This window comes from Sciurus carolinensis, chromosome 10, assembly GCF_902686445.1.
Source record: "Sciurus carolinensis chromosome 10, mSciCar1.2, whole genome shotgun sequence".
NCBI lineage: Eukaryota > Metazoa > Chordata > Mammalia > Rodentia > Sciuridae > Sciurus > Sciurus carolinensis.
This window is the reverse complement of record NC_062222.1, coordinates 47,633,869-47,656,567: the sequence shown is the minus strand read 5'-3', so window position 1 is coordinate 47,656,567 and position 22,699 is coordinate 47,633,869. Positions and strand designations below refer to the sequence as shown.

Here is a 22,699-nt window from a genome sequence, read left to right as displayed (position 1 = left end):
GTGTAGCTAACTGGGTAATGACAGTGGTTAATGGTCTGATTAGTTGCCAGGAGCCTGAAAGTCTGAGACAAAGGATGTTTAAGATGAAGGAGGGCATAGGCAGATGAGTAGTTATATGGAGTAAATACCACATGTTAAGATTTTTGTATCACATGTTAATGTCCACCACAGAAAAGGCACTGAGCCACTAAGTAGACAAAATGACTTGGCTGGTTGATGTTTTCTGGCTCTTGTCTTCAGTCACCACACAACAAGCATAATGGGCTCATGAGCAGAGTACACACAGTGGCACAGATAAAAGTAGTAGGTGGGACAATGTATGGGCTTCCACTTGTGAAGACATATCTTGCTATTTTCCCCCACCCACTGAACACCTCACTTGCCTACAACTAAGACCAACACTGACGCTATTCCTTGGGGAGACCAATCAACCACTTAGTAGTCAGTTGACTACATTAATTCTCTTCCATCCTGGAAAGTTCAGTGGCTTGCTCCCCTAGGAACAGACCCCTTTGGGGGTTTTGGGTTTGCCTTTGCTTTTTCTGTTTGCAGATCCTCAGCCAGCACCACAATTCATGCGTTTACAGAGGACCTGATCTACAGGCATGGAATTCCAAAAATGTATCCAAAGGAGGGACCCTACCCTAAGGTGAAGATGTATAGGAGCTGGCTCATGACCATTAGATTGACTGGTTGTATTCTATTCAAACCATTCAGGAGCAGCCAACCTGATGGAATTGGAAAGCAATTCAGATCCAAGGCATCATCTCAGAGGTAATGCTCTGAATGCATGGTGTGCCATCTTTCAGGATGTAGTATTTGCATTGCATCAGAGACCTCCATATGGCACTGTGTTCCCAATGGGATCCTGGATTCAAGAGATGAAAGCAGTTAGTGACCCCATTTATTTTCAATGACTCATTGGAGAATTTTTTTCCTTCCTATTCCTGCAATTATGGGTTTTTCCAGGGTTGGAAGCCCTGGTCCCCTACAGAGGTGCCCTTTTGCTAAGGGATAAGGCAAAAGTCCTATTAAACTATTGTAGACACCTGAACACCTTGGATTTCTTGTGTCTTGGAAGTAGCAGTTAGGAGACACCACATTGGCAGGGTTAGCTAACCTTAGCAAGATGATCAAGTAGGGCTGCTGTTCTATAGTAGGGCAGGGAGGGTGTGTGGGGGACTCAGATGACATATTCTGTTTTCCCTGGGTCCTTCTAGCCTATTCCTTACTGTGAGTAGACAAGTATAGCAGCCCTGACCCAAGAACAGGATGGTTACCAGTGGCTCAGATTCCTTAGGAATGAGGGCGTGGTACACTACACAGATGTGTGGAACTTAACTAAGGGTGAGTGGAATTCTGATAGTGGGGGAGGGACATGATAGGCTAGCTGTGGCTCAGAGAGTGTTTACAATGGTAGGAATTGTAGTTTGCCTTGCTAATCTTGCTCTCTTAAATGTTCTCTTAGGAAGAGAGACCTATGGAAACCTTGGAAAACTTCTCCCTGAAACATCTGCACAAGTGGATTGGTAGCACAGGGGGTATTCAGTCACAGCCATGGTAGGGTGTGGCTCAGCTCCCCTTCTGATGAATTCAGAAAGGAAGCTGTACTTCCAGCTCCATCTTGGGGTTAGATATATCTTGGGACTCTGTCTTAGATCCCAGAGAACCCAAACTGGCACCACCTCTATTTTAAAACCACAGAAATGAGGCAGCTATGCACAGGTAGTGTTTGCTGCATTCAGGAGGGAGTCATTTATTTGTATATCTTCCCTCCTTACTTTATAAGCCAACTCTGTAGCTAATGAAGAAGAGTGGAGTTTGTCAGAGGAAGGTCTTAGTTTTACACTCAGAAAATTCATAATCCAGGTAGGGACTTTCTTTTTCCCCTGCTGTTGAGCATAGACAGCAGCTCCAGTGATAGAAGGAGATGAGCACCGTCTGAGCCTTCTTACAATACGTGTGTACAGGAGTGTGGATCTGGGCTCACAAGGTCTGGTTGTCTTATATGATCTTGCCCCCAGAAGGAAAGCACAGAGACTTCTGTTCCTTCTCACCAGCTCCTGGGAACCAACCTCAGCATTATCCACAAAGTCACAGGTTATATTTTTAGGAGCAAAAAGCAATAATGAGAACTGGCATTTTTATAGCATTTTTATGATGTACCCAGAAAGAAAGCTTTTTGCAATTAATTTTCCTCTCATCCTCTCTCTGTTATCAGGAAAGAGCCATAGCAAAGTTAATGTCTTTTCTTTAAGAAATACAGAAACAAACACAAAGTTGAATAGCTATTAGGAAGGCATTAGGGAGATGTTGTGAAAAGTTCACTCTAAAATTCAAATTTCTTCCAGTTCAGTACATTAGTGAATGCCTTGTGAGACCAACATGTAACAAAGAAACACTTGATGTCTTGGGTTTCCTCACTTCATTTTATCAGGGTTTAGCTAGGTGTGTGTGTGTGTGTGTGTGTGTGTGTGTGTGTGTGTGTATGTGTATGTATATAACACAGTCCAACCTGGGTACATAGGGGGTATATATAATGATGCACTTGATGATAGAGGAAGATGATGAATTAAAAGGTCAAAGTAACACAATTTTTGAGTAGACAGAGCTGAAGTCTCCCAATTCAAAAGGCTGTGCTTTGGCTATCACTACTGTTCCAGAAATACCTTCATATGAGTGTTTGTGAATACTCCTTGTTCCCCTTCCCATCCCCACATGGTGATGATTAACCAAGTTTCCCGCCAGAGGTTATTGTTCATTCACATTTTAATGTTTGCAGCATATGATTTTTTTTCTACATGATTTTGATTTTTTGCCACCCCAACCCTTAACATTCTCTGCAAAAGAAGGGTAAACACTTTTCTAGTACATTTTTAAATTTACATCATCCTTTATTTTATTACAGTCCATAAATATATTTTTGTGATAAACCATTATAGAATTCATATTTTAATGCACAAAGTCTTCAAAGTTAAGAATTTATTATACTCAGGTTCTTTAATTTCAAACACTGAAACATGAGATGTAAACTTGCCATCTTAGTTTTGTATTTCCAAGTTTGAATTTAGAAGAATAAATTAAGTAACGTCAGAAATATCAAGGAATTAACAGGCTAAAGAATTATTAATCTTGACATAGTTAAATTAAACTTGGTTTATTCTTATTACTCATCTACCTTTTTATTTACAAATCTAGACTAAATGGAAACACTACCTTTAGATAGTACAACAGAACTACAAAGAGATGAGACACATCCATTCATTTTCTACAACTCTGGAAAATGATGACTTCATAATGCTGATCTTTTATGTCTTGAGCCTTTTACTGAGCAGTGAATGCTTATTTGTGCACATTCCATTTCTCTTTCTGCTGGGATTTTCTGTGGGGTCATTGGTGCTGTCACTGAGCAATTCCACATGTGCGTCCTTGTGCATCTGCAAGACAGGCACACAAAATTCTCACTGCTGCGCCAGCCCAACCTCTGCAAGACCTACTTAACAGACCAAGACACACAAACCCCAGGGAAAACAGCACAAGACAAAGCAATGCTGGTTGTCCTCTCTAATCCCCTTATTAGTATCTTCAGTAGACATTTGAAATGTGATGGTAACATAAGATCTGGGACTCTAAGTAAAAATTTCATAAATGTGTGTTAATTTTGCTAACTCTAAGAAGGGATTGCCTGTGGTGAACTTTTGTTTTTGCAGGATGCTTTTCAATGCTTGGTCAATCTGTTTTTGTAGCTATGATTCCATCCTAGACTTGAGAAGCTACTCTTGAACTTCATATAAAAATGGATTCCTAGAACTAATCTGTGTTGAATGAAGAGACAGAGACATTCCTGTTAGCAAATCATTTGCTCTCACTCAAGCCCAATGTTTTTAATCGCGGAAAAGACTGCTGACTGCACTGGATGTGCAGGCGGCCTCTGGGCACTGAGTGTTCCTTTAGGCATCTAAGTCATAAACAAATAACAAGTTATGCAACAAAGCCTCTCAAGATTTGCCTTTCTGTTTCCAAGCCCAGGGTGCTCTTTCTCACACCCTGAGCAGCTTGGGAAGAGAATGGAAAGGCCCTGTGCTGGAAACACATCAAATGCAGAAACTAGGCCACTTAGTGCCAGATGATTCCCAGGCTGCGTTTGGAAGCTTCCACTTTAGTTCATTTCAGAACCAAGCTCTGGCGCTGTGGAACCACACTACAAACACCTCTGCTGATGGTAAGGAGCAGTGTATGGGAACCAGAGGCACTTATGCAGCCTTTGAGCAACCGAGAAAGAGCTCAGGTCATTTGTTACCATCTGTTTCTATATTTTGAAAGCTCTCTTTGTAGGTCAGAGGATGGATGGAGACATATATATATATATATATATATATATATTTTTTTTTTTTTTTTGTATAGAAATGATCCTTTAAGAATGGTTCTTTTGCTTTATTTCTCTCAAATGCTATAATACAGTCTTTGGAAATTTAATTGTGCACTCAAATTTTCAACAAGCAAATCCTAGCCTGGGCTTGTTTTGTTCTAAAAGCCACTGTACAAGTCTTTTTAAATTTTGCATTTTATTCTTAAATTCTCAAAGCTTTACACTTTTCTCCTACAAATAAAGTAGCCAACTCTTACCTTTGTTCTGCATGGGGTATTCTCAGAGATCACACTTTGAGTTTCGGCTTGCATGGCTTCTTCTACAGCTAAATAAAGAAAATATCATGGAAAAGACAGAATAACATAAAAATCCTTAAAAAAAATTTTGGTGTCCTTAGGAATATCTTTAATGAAGAATACAGAGGCAAGTATGTTTAAAAATATCACTATTACTGGGCGTGGTGGTTCATGCCTGTATTCCCAGCGGCTCAGGAGGTTAAGTCAAGAGGATCACAGGTTCAAAGTCAGCCTCAGCAACTTAAGAGAGGCTGTAAGCAACCTGGTGAGAGCCTGTCTCAAATAAAAAAGTAAAAAGGGTTGGAGATGTGGCTTAGTGGTTAAGCACCCTTAGGTTCCATCCGTGGTTAAAAAAAAAATCACTATTAAAACTTCTGGCTTAAAATTTTTATTATAGCAAATTTTTCTGGCCCATTGTAAATGCTGCTCAAGCCCTGAGTTGACTTAGACTCAGTTCTGCTCCCCCAACCTATATCCTTTCTTCTAGGAGCAACAGGTGACCCCAACCTATATCCTTTCTTCCAGGAGTGATGGGGCCTAAGGATGCGCAGCCTCCTTAGTAATGCTTGCCATGTTTGTGTGTGAGTACAGTCTCTGAGTCCAGTTACCCTATTGTGAACAACAGGCTGACTCTCAAGTTTACAAACATTAATTATCTATTTCATAGGCTGTATCGATTCCTGGATTCTCAGCCCTATTCTAACCCTGAAACATGAGAAGTTGAATCTTAACAATATAATTAAGAGCAACAAAAGAAATGAACTAACTTTTTAATAGTGCTTTATGATATTTAACATGGATTTATGGTGCTTATTTACTTTATGTTCATAACAGAAAAACAAATTTACCTAATTACATAATATGAGCAAATAAGAGACAAATTCCTATGATAGGCTATAATTCTGAATGACAACAAAAGTCAAAAATTAAATTGGGATAAAACAAGATATCTTAACCAATATTTTAAATATTATTTAAATGAAAAGAAAAATTAAGCCTTAAAAACACAAAGTCAAACAATTTCATGTAATAAAAATTGTTAATCTGTAGACTAATTTTTATTAAAATGTTTTGGTATTTTAATGGTACAGTACTGAAAACTATATGCAGTTTTAAATATCCTAATTCTTCTTCTTCATGTGTGTGTGTGTGTGTGTGTGTGTGTGTGTGTGTGTGTGTATATGTGTGTGTGTTACTAGGGATTGAACCAGGGGCATTCTACCACTGAGCTACATCTCCAGCCCTTTTTATTTTTCATTTTGAGACATGGCCTAAGTTACCCAGGCTGGTCTTGAACTTAGAATCTTCCTGCCTCAGCCTCCCCAAGTAGCTGGGATTACAGGCATGGGCCCAGGTGCCTGGTTACTTTTAAAGTAAAAATAAATGATAAAAATAGAAGCGTGTTATCTCAGTAAAACTTAGATCTGAAGTTATGTGAGTATAAACTGAAAAATTTGATTTAACTGAGAGTCTATGTAGTTGTTATGTTTCAGCTCTTTCTAGTTCTAAATGGAAAGTTAGACTTTTATTTCCGCCCTGCCTCACTTCCATCAAGGACACAAGATGCTTATGACCATGGATGAGGCTGGGGCTGTGAGGAGGCAGTGAGTGTTGGGGAGGCGGTAAGGAGATATTTTAAATATCTGTGTACCTACCTGTCAAAATCCCATCAAGTTGGTCCACCATAACCTTTGCATTTTCTTCAGTGAAGCACATGGGTGGTTTTATTTTAAGCACATTTCTATGAGGTCCGTCCACACTGAGCAGCACCCGTTTTTCTTTCATCCTAATTGGTGCAGGAAATATGTGTGAGTGTATATGATCGATAACTAAGATTTTTTTAAGGACCATGTGAACACAGTGCAGATAAATATTCTGCATTCCGGAAGTTCACATTTACAAACTGCATGTGTCTTAAATTTTCCTTTTTTGGAGAGGTGAGAGTAAGCAAAACAAGATTTCAAGTGGGCCAAGGTACCAAAGGATGTGGGGGTGAATTTACTTGTAGATGACATGCTGGGCCTCCGCTGTGGCAGGGGTTCTTTGCTCATGGTCCTTCACTAAGTCAATCCCGATAAAAAACCCGATGCCCCTGGGAAGGTGGGGAGAAAAACTTAACACACACTGTAGAAACACTGCATTGTCACAAAAAGTTAACACTGTCCCCAAAGTTCAGGTTAGTGTAAAGCTGAATATGATACCCGTGAAGTGTCACTGCTACTGATTTTTAACTAAGCCAAGATTCCAATCCAGCGTTCATGGTTATTCCTAGTTTTTGAAACAGTTTTGTCATCAATTTTTCCCAATTATAAAAGGAAAGCACTTAAAAATAACCTTTTCATGACATTTAGTTTCTTAGGCTATTTATGATGGTAAACATTTATATGTATCTATGAAAAATATACAACTTTCTAGGAGGACATTTTAAATAATTTTGCATAGATCATTGAGAATTTCTTCTTTTCATCTTTTGGGAACTGAAATTATCCTAGCTTTCTCAGAGAGAAAAAAAGATGAAAGGAAAGATATACACAAAAATGATACACTTATCATTCAGTGATGATATCCATATTCTGGAAGAAGAACGAATTTTGCTTTCTCTGTTTTTCAGTGTTTTCTAGATTTAGTTTTATATACTGAATTTTAAATTTATAATGTAAAATATAAGCTTTTATTTTGGGAAAACAAATAACTAGAAGACAACTTCATGATAAACATACCTAACATCGCCTATCAAAGTGTGCTTAGCCTTCTGCTTATTCAGTAACTCAATAAGGTAATTTCCTACTCTCGTAGCATTTCCCTGGAGGTCTTCATTTTCAATGATATCCAGGACAGCCAAACCAACAGCACAAGACACTGGATTTCCTCCATACTTCAGAAGAAAGATAAACGAGAAAACAGAACCATCCAATTAGTGATATTGCTTCTTCATCTATGAGAAATTTAGCTTCTATACTTTTAAGTGAAAATGTGATTTTAATAACATTTTCTCCATAATATTAATTTCTCAGATTTAAATATAGTATGATTCTATTCATTTAGGATTGAGTGAAAATTCACTCCAGAATATATTCTCCATGCTGTATAACTGGTAGGAAGGGCTATCGGGGGAATTTATTGTTTCATCCAAACAAAATAAAAAGATATTATATTATAAATTAAGGATTTCAAAGTATAATTCAGTGAAGGAAACTGGGGTTTCTACCCTTGAAGAGCTGAGTGAAAATAGCTAAACAATGGCATTTTCTCAGGATAATTTATGTCCTTTCATTCAAAACTTTTTAGCTGTAACAAATTTTGTATACATATTGTACAATCTACAGTAATTTTTCCAAGCCTTAAGCTTTTAGCTTTTAATGTTTGGATGAAGTCCATGAAAATAAAATCTCCCAAATATATAAATTTAGTATCTCTTAAGATAGTTGTATAACATTTATAATACTAAATCATCTAAATACTTTAAAAATATCTTGGGAATTTTAAATATAATACAAAAAGATCATATTGTCTGTAGTGAAAATATTCTAATGACAAAATTTAGCAGGCTAGCCACCTATTACAGTAAAAATTAATAAGACTGTTTTAGGAAGAAAAAAGATACACGAGGAAAAATACAAGGAATGCTGTGCCGTATACAGTAAAATCTGGTTTAGCTAGGGTCCTGGGGTGGTTACTGACAAAACTGAGCCTTAGTCTTTACTACATTGGCAAAAAGTATAAGCGCGTGCATTATTTTTCCCTCTTAGAATTAAAGTTGTAGAATTTTTAGTCATGTGATTACTGTTAAACACTTATGTTTTCTCACATTTTTATATTTTAAATAAATAGCCATATGATTTTAGCAGAAATTTCTAGATTTAAGATTAGGAGTCAGTAGGGTTTGAACTTCTGTAAAGTTCTTGCTTCTTCCTGGGAGATCCAGTTCTAGAAACTTCTATCTATTCTCCCATTCACAGTGTGTTAAGCACATGTCTTATCCCATTCTGCTCAGCATTAAGTATTATAATAATCTCTTATAATAAATGTATTAGGAACAAATGATATCTAGTTGCTGTTTTAAGTTGTGTCCTTTGATTATTTGTAAAGTTGAAATTTTTGTAGGTTTAATAAGACAATTTTTAAATGAAAAAAAAAAAAAGAATTAAAGTTGTAGACCAAAATTTACCGTATTGAAATACTCCACCCCAGCACTGTTGAAGGCTTCTGCAATTTCTTTGGTCGTCACCACACATGCCATTGGGTGGCCATTGCCCATGGGTTTTCCCATTGTAACAATGTCTGGAACAAAGTCCTCCCCATGCATTTGGAAGCTCCAGAAATGTTTTCCGACTCGGCCAAAGCCTACCTGAACTTCATCAGCTATGAACACTCCCCCTGCTCTGTGTACATATCTGAAAAGCAAAGGTGTATTTAATGTCTTCATAACACCAATAGTTCCCAGACCTACACATAAAGATGTAGATTATTACAAAAAATGAAAAATAAAATTAAAAAATAAATGGTTAAAAAAGATGTAGATTAAGATAAAAAAGTCTTGTTAACCTGAAGCCTTAATCTGTGTTTGAAATATTCAGAACCCCACATAGATGTTACAATGTAGTAAAATTTCTAGATTAGATATATTCCACACTGTATGGGTGTGTGCTGCTTAAAGTAAGCTATATTGCAGTATTTTAAGTAGAAAGAGAAAGAATTGAATGAATAGTTTTCAGCAGGGTTAATCTTCAGATTTTTACTAATTGATAAGGCTTAGGTACCAGTCAATCAGACAGGATGCCAGAGGAGGGACTGGCATAGAGTTCTGGAGGCCACTCTGCTGGGCCATGTGCAAACTCTTGGTTTTCTGGATCTTGGGGAGGATAGGGGATCACCTGAGAGTCCTGGGATGGCAGACACTCAGGAGTGGCTATTTACCAGCTAGACTGGGAGTACTTCAATGTATTGGCAACCAATATGGCCCTAGAGAATTGTCAGAGTGCCCTCAGTCTGACCAAGGGTGCCCACGTCAAGTACATACTCTGCCACTCTCTGGAAGTAGCCTGCTGGAGGGATTATTTGTCCGCCACAACTCTGCATGGATTCAGCAATAAAGGCAGCAATCTATACAAGAGAAGATGGGGTCACAGTCCATTAGGTCCCCCTCTAACCCCCTAAGAAAGAGGATTGCTATAGAGCAGGTTATTTAAAAAGTGGCTAGGCACATCAATGTTCATTGCTGCTCAATTCACCATAGCCAGATTGTGGAACCAACCTAGATGCCCTTCAGTTGATGAATGGATAAAGAAACTGTGGCATATATATACAATGGAATATTACTCAGCCATAAAAAATGATAAAATTATGGCATTTGCAAGCAAATGGACGAAATTGGAGAATATCATGCTAAGTGAGATAAGCCAATCTCAAAAAACCAAAGGAAGAATGATCTCGCTGATAAGTGGATGATGATACATAATGGGGTGTGGGAGGGGTTAGTCTTAGGGTTAGAGTGAGGGTTAGGGAGGGGGGCAAGAATGGGGGAAGGAAGGACTGTATAGAAGGAAAAGAGGGATGGGAGGGGTGGGAGGAAGGGAAAAAATAACAGAATGAATCAACCAACATCACCCTATGTAAATGTATGATTATACAAATGGTATGCCTTTACTATATGTACAAACAGAGAAACAACATGTATCCCATTTGTTCACAATAAAAAAAAATAAAAAAATAAAAAGTGGCTAGGAATAGAACTGTTCTAAGTGGCAGATAGGACTTTTGATTAAAAATAAAAGATGTCTACGCCAGAAAAGCAAATGATCTGGTTAGTTTTTGAGATTCTAGGGTACCCATAAAGCAACCAAGAGAAATGGAGGAGATGAGAAGGAACTCCCATTTCTTCAGCATTAATTAAGTGCAGTGGTTTCATCATTAGGATGATCTGAATAAGACTGATGGTTTGGTCAGTCTTTGAGAAGACTCTCTAAAAATTAACCATGGTTTCAAAGGCATCACCATGGAATTTTTAGCCAGCTTGGTAAAAGAGGACTTCTTGAAGCTGGAATTGATCCAAAGGAGATAGGAGAGTGGCTTGTGGCTATATGCAATTGTTGCTGGACTATATTTTCTACGTCTTGCACTGAACCACACTTTCCCCACAGTTAGGCAACTCACAATAGGAACTATACATGAAGTATTCTAGAGATTAAGGAAGAAGCAGAAAATACAGAATGCTGAAGTAAGAAGAGAAAGAACAAGAAGAACAGATAAATCAAGAGAACCAAGGTTCTAGGTCAGACTACTCCTTAACGACTGTATTATCTTGGGTTAAATCCTTCATTTTTAAATTCTATCCAGTATTAGCTACAGAATAAGGCTGTTGGACTCTAGAGATTTGTAACCTAAAATTCCATGACTCTGCAAACACATCATTCAGAAACACCCATCTTGTATTTTCTCATTACTTTTAGCATTGTTAACTTGACATATTAACCCCAAAACTACTGAATGCTAATATTTTCAAAAATTATCCAGATTCTCCTTTTGTGACAAAACGTCATATGATTTGTTATAAAGTAAATTTTCCCTGAAAGCACTGACTACCATCATATATGTAAAGAAGTATAGGCTTTATTTGAAGAGAGAGAAAGTATAAACCTGCCCAATAGAGGTATCTCAAAAGAGGATCTGGAAAATGGATGGATAAGAAGAAACAGCTGAGAAATGTGAATGACTCTCTAGTCATAATGATCAAAATATTTAAGTTAATTGGGAAAAGTAAACAATTTTTATTTAAATTAGGGGTTTTCTTTTTGAATTGCCACAACTATGCCATAAGCCAGTTTAAAGGGAAAGTATTATGAAGTTGCATCAAATACCCACATAAGTAACCCCTAAATTGGCTGAGAATTGAAGCTGAATATAAATGAAGCTGAATGTAGTAGGATAAAGACTGAAATAAATGAAAACCCTTTGAGGACTCTGTTTCTGTCTAGAAGTCTAGGACTATATTGGAAGGATATTTTTCCACCTTGGCTCACCCAGGTGCAGATCAAGCCCAGGCTCCATAGCTTCAGGAATCTTGAACTAGCTTCACGGAAGACCCCTATGGGAAGTCTCCATTCATCCTGAGACTTCAGGGCCACTGTCCCTTCATCCTATGTTAACCCCTGGTGTTCCTCTCAGAAGTCTTCCCTGGTTTATCACCTTTCTTAATCCTCTCATCCCCAATCCCTCTGGACCAGACCCTGTGTAGGGATGAAGAGGTCAGAATCAGGTCACCCGTTCTTCAGTGAGTTTTGTGTTTGCATTCCCAGGATAAATTAAGTAGACAGTCTGAGAGGCATGATTGTAATCATGCTTTTTTTTTTTTTTTCTCAATATGAACCAAGTGAAAATGTAGTCAGAGAAGAACAGAAAGGGAATTCAGATCTAATTCTTTTTCTTCTCTCCACTGAATTACAGTTTCAATCCATTTTATAAAAGACATTAATATGTTTTGAAAAAGCCAACCTTCCTTCCATTGTTATGAGCTTCTTCAATAATCTTCCTCACTTCATCTGCATAAGCACTGGCTGGGTCCGAATGGTCTTCTCTATATTTTCCTCTGTAAGTATCTGGAGTTGGTGCCTGAAAATATCACATGATTCAGCTTCTTCTTATTTACCTCTTGACTAAACTTTTTTAAAAAGCATTTCCCCACAAGGGGATGTGAGAAAGTTGATCATGTTGACTTAAGTGACTCTAGATTCTTGTGTTCTTTTTCCTGAGCATTTTTAATTCTGTGAAGAAATGACCTCTGTGAATTATGAACATGATCTTGGATTCGCTTTCAGACCTTATAAATGAAATATTGTTTTTGTTCACATAAATAGCAAATTCAAATCAACAAGTGGTGATGCAATCACATCAATGTTTATAGCAGTTCAATTCACAATAGCTATACTATGGAACCAACCTAGGTGCCCTTCAACAGATGAATGGATATGGCTCAGTGGTCAAGTGCTCCTGAGCTCAACCCACAGTACCAAAAAAAAAAAAAATGTGATATACATAAACATACACACACACACACACACACACACACACACACATAATGGAATATTACTCAGCCTTAAAGAAGAATAAAATTATGGCATTTGCCAGTTAATGGATGGAGCTAGAGAATATTATGCTAAGCAAAATAAGGCAATTCCCCAAAACCAAAAGCCGAATATTTTCTCTGATATGTGGATACTAATTCACAATTGGTGGGGGGGACCTAGGGAAGAATAGTTACTTTAGATTAGTAGAGGGCAATGAAGAGGGGTTATGGGGGTAGGAAAGATAGTAGAATGGAGCAGACATTATTACCCCATGTATATATATATACAACCAGTGGTATTCAACATCATGTATAACCAGAAGAATGAGAAATTATACTCCATTATATATGATGTGTAAAAGTGCATTCTACTGTCAATTAAAACAAATTAAAAAAATTTTAAAAAGACAATGAACAGAAACCATATTAAATATTCTATTTAAAACCAACACTTATCAACTATATTATTAATTATAATCATTTATAAATATAAAGAGTGCCTCGGCACTGACTTCAGATCTAAAATCTTGAAAGAAGGTATGGATGACAGTCTTAAGAAAGTCTACTGAATCTCAACACAAACACACCAAATGGATTTCACTGTTTATCAACTTGGTTTCTTTGACTTTAAAATTAACTTACATAATAATTTACCAATAGAGCACATTTTATAAGTCACGCAAACTCAATTTAACTCTGAATTTTGAATTGGCATGAGAGGTAGAACAAGTAATTGATGAAGGAGCAAGAAAAATAAAATGACAGCTGTGAATGACATACTCTACCACTGTACTAACCTGCCTGCTATCATACTCATCAGTGGACTAAGGCCATATTTGGTCTTTAGTCCTTAGACTTTATCAAGTCACGTAACTATTCTAGATCTTATGTTTCTTTTACTTGGTTTCTTTCATCTCTTTCTCTCTTCTCTCTCTCTCTCCCCCCCCTCTCTTTCTCTCTCTTTCTCTCTCCCCTCTCTCTCTTTCTCTCTCTCTCCCTCTCTCTCTTTCTCTCTCTCTCTCTCTCTCCCCCCCCTCTTTCTCTCTCTCTCTCTCTCTCTCTCTCCCCCCCCCCCTCTCTCTCCCTCTCCCTCTCTCTTTCTTTCTCTCTCTCTCTCTTCTTTCTATATTCCCAGTCCTTTAACATTTTTATTTTGAGACAGGATCTTACTAAGTTGCCCAGGCTGACCTTGAATTTGAGATCTTCCTGCCTCAGCCTCCTGAGTAGCTGAGATTACAGGCATGCACCACAGAGCCCGGCCTTGATTTCATTTTGATGATATTGAGTTAGACTATCACTAGGCATTTTTCCAGTACTAATGTTGTGATTCTAGGATTGTCAGATACTTACCACATGTACAAACTCTTTCTTGACATCTTTGCCCTTCCGAAATTTATATGGACTGATCTCAATTAAAGATGATAGGTGACCATGGTAAGCACTGAAAAGAAAAAGAATAGTAAACAAATTGCTCCGAGAAGGATGCCTTTTCAGTGAATGAAAAAGAGTGTGGCTTATTACCCCTATACATCCATCCACACTGGTACTAGGTTTAACTATGTAAGATTTAATTTTTCATGGTAACTTTGGCCATTTAATTTTTCTATACATGGAAAACCAAGTATTTGTCCTCAGGCAATTTCTTTTTCAGTTGGGAAAATCACATTATTTCTTTGATAGTGCTAAATTAGATTGTCTAAAGAAGAAAAAGTATTTTCCGTATCTTCATGCAAAATTCTACATGTATGTATTTTTCAAATATATGTGATAGTTACAGTCTGGTAAATTTTGAGAACAACTTTACTTTAAAATTTTTTTTGTTTTTATTTCTTTGTAGTACTGGAGAATGAATGACAACCCCTTTATATCAAAGATGATTTCTGAAGGATGTCCAATTGCAAATATGAGGCAAGCAGCAGTAATGAGGAAGGAACAGGAGGTCTCCTCAAGAAAATTGTGGTGACCAAATGGTCATGAAATTCCTCTCATTTAAAACACAAGTGGCTATGGTTTTTTTTTTTTTTTTTTTTTTTTTTTTTTTTTTTTTTTTTTTTTTTTTTGCTTGTTTCTTGCCCAGGATATAATGGGGAGATCTGGAAAGGAAATTACAAAAGGCTTCTGATCAGATAAAGCAAAGAACTTGCTGTAGCATAGATCAGACAGGTTACAATGCTTTCTAATAAAATTAGTATGGTATTGAATAAGAACATACAGACAAGTGGAACAGAAAAAAAGCTCAGAGTACATCCATACATAAATGTGAGGAAGTGGGGGCCAGGTGGATTCAACATGAGAAATAGTTATAAAATTGAAGAACATCTTTCTGATCTGGGGAATAAGATGGGGGACAGGGAGAGGGGGAGAGAGATTTTTAGAAAGATACAGAAAGCCTAAACCACAAGATAAAAATATTATCTATTTGATTTAATCAAAAAGATTTCTGGGGTCTGGGTAGGGTGGTGCATGCCTGCAATCCCAGTGGCTTAGGAGGCTGAGGCAGAAGAATTGCAAGTTCAAAGCCAGCTTCAACAATTTAGTGAGGCTCTAGGCAACATAGCAAAACCCTGTCTCAAAATTAAAAAATACAAAAAAGGACTGGGGTTGTGGCTCAGTGGTTAAGTGCCCCTGGGTTTAATCCCTAATTAAAAAAATATAAATAGATTTCTGTTGAAGGACAATATTAGATTGTGAAAAGATATGAAATATCTGTGACTGAAAGAGATTAATGCCTAAAACGGTGGTTCTCAATTCTACCTGCATGTTAGGATCACTTGGGGAAACTAAAAAAAGAAAAACACTAGTTCTTGGAATCTAGCTTTAGAAATTCTCTTTAATTGGTCTGGGTGGGGCCTGGACATTAACATTTTGAAAATCTTTCCCAGATGATTCCAGATTTGCATTCAGGGTTGAGATCCTTTGATCTAGACCATGCAAGCAACCACAAACCAATAAGAAAATAATGGGAATCCCAAGAGAAAAATGGGCAAAGAAGATGAACAGGCAATCCTCGGAAATCACAAAAAACATAAAAATGCATACAAAGAGAATCTCAAATTAATAATTAGAAAAATGCAGATTAACATGACATGGAGAGATATGTTATACCTCTTAGACTGGTAAAAATTAGGAAAAAAGTTAGCAGGATAAATTTTAGTAAAAAATTTTAGTGATAAGTTTTAGTGGAAAATAGGAACTATCATCAGTGTGGAATGCTGCTACCATTTTGCAGACAAATGTGGCAGTATATAGTCAAATTCATAGTATTTTTAGTGTACCCTAAGTCTTAACAGTTCTGTTTCTGGGTATCCTAAGAAATTCTCAGAAAGGTCATCAAGGGCACAGGTACAAGGATGCTTGTTGCAGTCTGCTTTGGGTGGCCAGGAATAGGTGGCAGTTACAGTATCCATGTCTGGGTACTGCTGTGAGATAGTTAGAACTGCACTATAATTTCCTATGACAGTCATTCCCCACATGGAGCCGCTGGGTGCCTGAAATGTAACTAGTCTCATTTGAGATGTCCTGTGGGTACAAAACAAACACTGGACTTCCAATATTTAGTACAAAAAAAGAATGTAATATATTTCAGTATCTTTTAGATTGACTGTACATTGAAATGATTATATCATGATATAATGGCTACTAGAACATTTTAATGTGCTTATATGACTCACATTGTATTTCTATTGGATAGCACTAGGAAGAATAGAACAGATGTCCACCCAGCAACATAGAGTTCTTGAAACACAGTGACAAGGGATAAAAGGTGGAAACAGAGAAAGAGACGCAAATTGATTTTTATAAAATTAAAAGAGATACACATTTTATGTGAAATAAAATGAAAGATACACATTGAACACATTATTATAGTTGTCTAGAGATATGGGAGGATGGGCACAAAATGAAGGACATATTTCGTTCCACCTTCTGCATTGAGATTTGTGGGCTGGAAGGTAGAAAAATAAAATAAAATAAAATAAAATAAAATAAACTTCTCTAGTAAATTAAAAAGTTGATGGATTTCTTGTTTAAAATGTAATGAATTCATGCTTAAGAGGTAAGATTAAATGTAACTTAATAGTCACAAACTTAATTGGCTGTTGGTTTCCTTTAAAATTTTGTTCTAAATTGTTATCTTTAAAATTAATTATAAAGGATAAGCACAATAATGAAATGAATTGTATTTTTATTCTGAAGAAGACTGAGTTCGATATAGTAGTGGTACAATAAATACTGTGTGAAAAGTCAGCCTGATTCAGGAAAGTCCATGGGGCTACAGCCTCCCCAGTACCAAGTACAGCCTCCCCCATGTGCCAATATTGGAAAGAATTATCCTCTGGATTTCAGCTGGCCTTGACACCTTGATATAGAATTTTAAAAACATTGTTCCACATGTCCTCTTCTACATGTGCTTATGGTATTAGTAAGGATATGATCAGAATAGTTTTATCTCTGAAGGCAGTTCTTGCTTAGAAGTCTGTGTCTAAGACTTACTGGTCCAGAGTGATCACATCTTGGTGGTCTCGGAACTGCCGAGCCAGGCGTAAAGCTAAGTCATTGGCTTCAGATCTATTAATATAGTAGAGAGAGGGGACAGTGTGACAATCTCTTTATAAAATATTTCAAAATGTTAATTACAAAATTTGTAAGATTACATTTATTCAGAAATTTGTAAAGTAGTACGTTGAAGTCCTTTTCTTCCCCTTCAATCTCACCCACCCTGAGCTCACTTCACTCTCTAACACAAGTCACCCAGAGGTTTTCAAGCGAGAATGAGACATAACAGAAGTCAAGTAAAATCCACAGACAGGCTGCTCATTTCAAGTCTAGTCTAGACCCATCAGTAAGTGACCATCTTTGAGGACTCTAAAAAGCCTGAACTAAGCCAATCTCAGGAGGAAGAATGGGAGGCTGAGGGTTGATGCTTGGCTACCAAATTTGTTGTATTGGCTCAGTATTTTATTAGTTTCCTTATCTATGAAATGAAGGTCATTTTTTACCCCTAACTGGTGCAGAGGGTCTAAATATTCTACCCAGACAGAGAGAAAGAAAATAACCATTTGTGGAATCTTTATTATCTGCTAGATATATGCTGAATACCTACTGGTATTTATTCTCAGAACAACTCCACAAGGTAGTTTCTTTATCTCCTTTATATAGATGAGGAAAGAGCCTCAGAGAGGTTAAGCAATCAGAAGGTTTTACAACTATTAAGAGGTAGAGTCAGGATTTAGATTAAAGTTTGTATAACTCCAAACTAGATGTGCCTCCAGTCTTTGGGGACAGTGCTTTTTGTGACTAATGCCACTTAAAAGCATGGAATGCTTTATAAATGAAAGTAAAATAATCACATTTTATTTATCAGAGGCAAGAATGCTTAATAACAATAGATCCTAAAGTATCTTCTAAATTCTTTGTAAGGAAAAAATATTCTGATCGTAAGTTTGCTTTTAAAATAGTTCACACAAAATCATATAAGCAAACATTTACAGTATTTGAAATAGTGAATTTTAATACATACATACATACACACATATAACTTTAAAAATAGGAGTTTCTGTTGCATATACAGTTTTCCCAACATTACAAATAGATATATGATAATTTGAATGCACAGAATTTAAAAGTTGGAATGTACCTATTCACTTGAATTTCCCCACTTCCTCCTTCCCTTACTTCCTTCCTTTCTTCTGTTTTTCCCTCCTTCCCTCCTTCCTTCCTTCTATTTGTCCTGGGGAAATACACTCAATTTCTGTAAGAAAACGAATCAATCAAAAATCTTACAAAAGTTGAAGCTTGTTTAGTAGACTTATTTCTTGGCTAAAACTCTTCATTAATGTTTTGAAAGAACTATCCTGGGCTCTTGCTTTTTAACTACTTACTCTACTGCCTCAAGAGGTGAGCATAATTTGACCAGAGAAGCTCAGAGTCATGAGGCAAAGAGGAAGAAACAAAAGTTCAGCTCCTAATGTGAGGTCACTTGGTGACTGTTGAGAATATCACCCAAATTTTTCAGATGTTCATGCTTCACCATGAATCAAAAGAAAAGGTGCACTTGAGAACAGACAGAGTTTAACAGGAATGAGGATGGGTGGGAAACTGGAAACTTACCCTGAATTTGTAAAATAGCAAACAGAGAGCTTCTCGGGCAGGGTGGCTGAAAGGCGTTTGGCATACTCAACAATGTTGTCGTGGAGGAATCGGGAGTTTGTATTTAGCAGTTCCATCTGTTTCAGGGCAGCTTTGAACACTTCTGGGTGACAGTGTCCTACTAAAATTTAGACAAAAGTCCAAGAAATAAGTTAACAATTGTAGGTACTTGGGAAGCAAGTGGAATTCTGAAGCAAGCAAGAAAAAAAGTTGAGCTCTTTTCTCTTCCACATTTAGCTGTCACTTTTCCCTTTCAGGATTATTTAGCCTCTCAGCAAAGGGACTGCAGCCACTGCAATTCCTGAGGTTAATACTGCTTCCTAAACACTTACTCCAAGGAACTACAAAAACAGGACATTTACCATGGGCGACATTGTTGATGCAATCCAAGTACTGTTCCCCTTTCTCGTCAAACATGTACTGCCTCTGGGCTCGCACTATTTTGATGGGATCCGCAGCAAAGAAAATTTCGCATGAGGGCCTAGAAATAATCAAAAGAAATACTTCAGTCTGGCAGGACAACTCAGTATTTGTCCTAAATGGAAAATTACAATTACATAAAAGAAAGGGAAAACACGACCTGAATGACATGCTTTTTTTTTTTTTTTTTTTTTCATTTCTTATCAGCCTGCAAACTTTTACCTTAATCCTCCATTCTTGTCACTGCTCATATTTCTTATGGTGGTCATATTAAATTTACCATGATTCGACAATTCTGTTTAGAGGCACAAGAATCATTAACTTGCTGATAGCTCTAATCACACAAAGCGACAACTAATTTTCCTTTGGGAAATTTTGTTTTAACACAAAAAGTAAACTTTTTTCTTTGATACTTCTTATATATCAGAAACTGTTACATATTTTACAAATATCTCATTTAATCCAATAATGCTATGAAATAGGTGCTGTTATTCTCATTTTTATTAGTGAGGAGACTGAGGCATAGAAAAATTAGGAAACTTGATCAAGATTTATTAGCTAGTCAGCAAATAAAAAAACAGAATTTGAAAGTAGACTTTTGCTATTTCTCTCTCTCTTCTCTTTTTTCCTTCTAATCTACTCTATAAAGACATGAACAGATGGGGCACAGTGGTGTATGCCTGTAATCCCAGAGGCTCTGGAGGTTGAAGCAGGAGGATTGCAAATTCAAAGCCGGCTTCAGCAATTTATTGAGGCCCTAAGCAATTCAGAAGACCCTCTCCCTAAATTAAAGAGAAAAAAAAAAAAAAATGGGCTGAGGATGTGGCTCAGTACTAAAAGCTAAATAAAAATAACTTACCAAGGGGTGATATTGACCAAATTACATTGTTCTGTGCATGTATAAATATATAACAACAAATCCTACTATCATGTATAATTATAATGCACCAATATGTGAAGTAATAAAACTGAAAAAATAAAAATAACAGAGTTAAATCTATGAAGGAGATAGTAGATCATTTCCATTCCCACATATTTGGAGGGAACTTAGCCTATATCAAATAGATTTTCTATTCTTAAATAAGAAAGTATATTGATTATTGTACACAGTAATTTCAGATTTTAGAATTGCTTAAGGTGGCATATTTGTTGCTGGAGAATTTATTTTTATGTTTTATTTTTGCAGTCCTAGAGATAGAAGCAGGGCCTGAGGGATACAAGGGCAATACTTCATCGCTGAATTACTACATCCCCAGTCCCTCATTGAGGTGGTTGTTTTGCAGTACTGGGGATTGAGCCCAGGGGCATTAAGTCACTAAGCAACATTCCTAGCCCTTTTTGTTTTTTATTTTGAGGCAGGGTCTTGCTAAATTGCCCAGACTGGCCTTCAACTTGCAATCCTCCTACCTCCGCCTCCCAAGTAACTGGGATTACAGATGTATACCACCACACCCAGCTTTATTGAGGTAGTTTTTAAACAAACTAAAATGAAAATAATATTTAATGAGAATTTCTTGTTCAACTATTAGTTTATACCTACTAGTTAAAAGTGACAGAAAACCTTTTGCTATGAATTGTGAACAGAAAGCTGCAGACTTCACCTTGCCTTTTAAACATAATTTCCACCTGTCCCTCAGACTTCTTGTCAGTTTATAGCTACATTCTACCTTCCATAAAATAGTTCATGTCAGAAACGATTAGATTTCCAGTGGAATCTAATTACACAGGATTGAAAACTAACGGAATGAGTGATTAGAAAAAGTGAGTGGTGATCAGCTAATGGGGGGGTGGGGGTTGACCATTTTTACTCCATTTTGGGGTTGAGCTCTAACTAGTCTCCTAAACCATCTAGAAACTTCCCTGTTTCAGGTCAGAAGCTTCAGTATGAGAAAGTGCCCAGCTCTCCCCCAAAGAGGACACTACTTCTGTTGTTTTTTTGTGCCCTTGTGTTCTTTTTTTCTCCTCCGATGCCCACCCGTCGGTTGCAGCAGTCAACTGCATACTGCTGACAATTGGTCTTACTAGGATTTGGGCTAATAGCCTCAATCATTCATATTTACATGTTTTTTTTTTTTTTAACAGACACAAACGCTAACATGCTTATTATTTCCATTTGCTCGCTCCTCTAAAGTAGAATGTTATGCCTATTTTCATAATATAGGAAATGAATTTGACAGAGGTCCTACAGGTAACGAGACACCCAACTAGGACTAGAGCTCAGATCAGTCTTGTATCCTCACCATTATATCAGAAGTAGTTCACGATACTACAAAGCAGACTGAGGAGAACACGGCATTTTACATTCGAAGTGAGGGGACAGCTTGGGCGACTTAGATGGTGAGTACCGGCATCTGGTAACTGAACTGCCCGCTTTTCTGACAGAAGGTGGTTTCAAGTTTTTCTATTGGCTAGATTAACCCTTTACGGCTTAACCGAGCACGCAAGCACTCCGCCCCCTCCCCCGCCCTTTTTCTACAACAAAAGTTGTCAAAAATCAGTTCGTTTTCATAGCCATCACCAAAACTACTTCTGGGCTCATACGTCTCAAGCTTTCGAGTTGGGTGGGCGCGCTACAATTCTCCCTCGCAGCGCCCGTGCACCGAGTGACTACAAACCCTGGTCGGCAACTCCTCCAGCCGCCTGTAGCCAGGCTCCTGCCCACTACCGCATCCGCCCAGCGCAGCCAGATGCAGGTGCGCCTGGCCGAGCCGGCTCTCCCGGTGCGCAACAGGCGCGGGCGGCGTCCAGCGCGGCGCGCAAGCGCTGCAGGCGGGCGGCGTCACGCACCCGCGGGCAGGAGCCTCGCACGCAGAGCGTACGTGCGCGTGTCTCACTCTCCACTCCTGAACAGCTTCGGCTCTTTGCACGCTTTCCTACCCTACCGCACCTCTCCTTCGGGCCGGGTAGCCCTTACCCGATGTGCTTCCCTCGCAGCGCCAGCGTGTCCTGCTTGCTGTATAGTTCGCACATGGTAACCGAGTGCTGGGCACCTCGAGGGGTCTTCCCTTTGAGGTCAGTGCGTCTCTTTTGGGAGTCGGAGACTGTCTCAGCGGTCTGGCCTTTCTTCCAGTTATCCCTCAAGGGGTCCCCTGGCCCTGGGCGTCGGAGGTCACTGGTGGCATCAGCTAGCTAGGGTCATCCCCCTTTTAAGTCTTGCCCTGCCTTTGCCCTTCGCCAAGTCCCTCCCTTCTGCTCCCCTCCTCCGCCTGGTGCCTGCTTGGCAAGTCACCGGAGCAGCCACTCCCGCCCCCAGTCTAACTGGCTCCTGTCCCTACCCTGCTGATGCCCACTGCCCCTCCCCATCCCTGCAATTCTTTTTAACTCGCCTTTTATTTTCCTAACTTTGCCTTGTCTATTCCTGTCTCCCTCCTTTGCCTGCGAATTTCCTCCTTCCTACATTCTTTC

At 38.1% G+C, this 22,699-nt stretch overlaps 1 protein-coding gene across 3 annotated transcripts; it reads right to left on the bottom strand.

Moving 5' to 3' along the window:
* Positions 1–2,761: 2,761 nt before the first annotated feature.
* Etnppl (ethanolamine-phosphate phospho-lyase) lies at positions 2,762–22,428 on the bottom strand. Of its 3 annotated transcripts, XM_047567266.1 has the most exons (13): positions 22,209–22,428; positions 19,237–19,355; positions 18,836–18,995; positions 17,219–17,293; positions 14,078–14,168; positions 12,157–12,273; positions 9,686–9,768; positions 8,834–9,059; positions 7,386–7,540; positions 6,668–6,757; positions 6,321–6,451; positions 4,627–4,694; positions 2,762–3,437 (listed from the first exon to the last, which is right to left on the bottom strand). In XM_047567266.1, the coding sequence occupies exons 1-13, from the start codon at positions 22,262–22,264 to the stop codon at positions 3,309–3,311; spliced, it is 1,500 nt and encodes a 499-aa protein (XP_047423222.1). In that variant the 5' UTR covers positions 22,265–22,428; the 3' UTR covers positions 2,762–3,308. The 3 variants fall into 3 exon arrangements, with proteins under 3 accessions (XP_047423222.1, XP_047423224.1, XP_047423223.1); XM_047567268.1 differs by lacking the exon at positions 6,668–6,757; XM_047567267.1 differs by lacking the exon at positions 17,219–17,293.
* Positions 22,429–22,699: the final 271 nt, after the last annotated feature.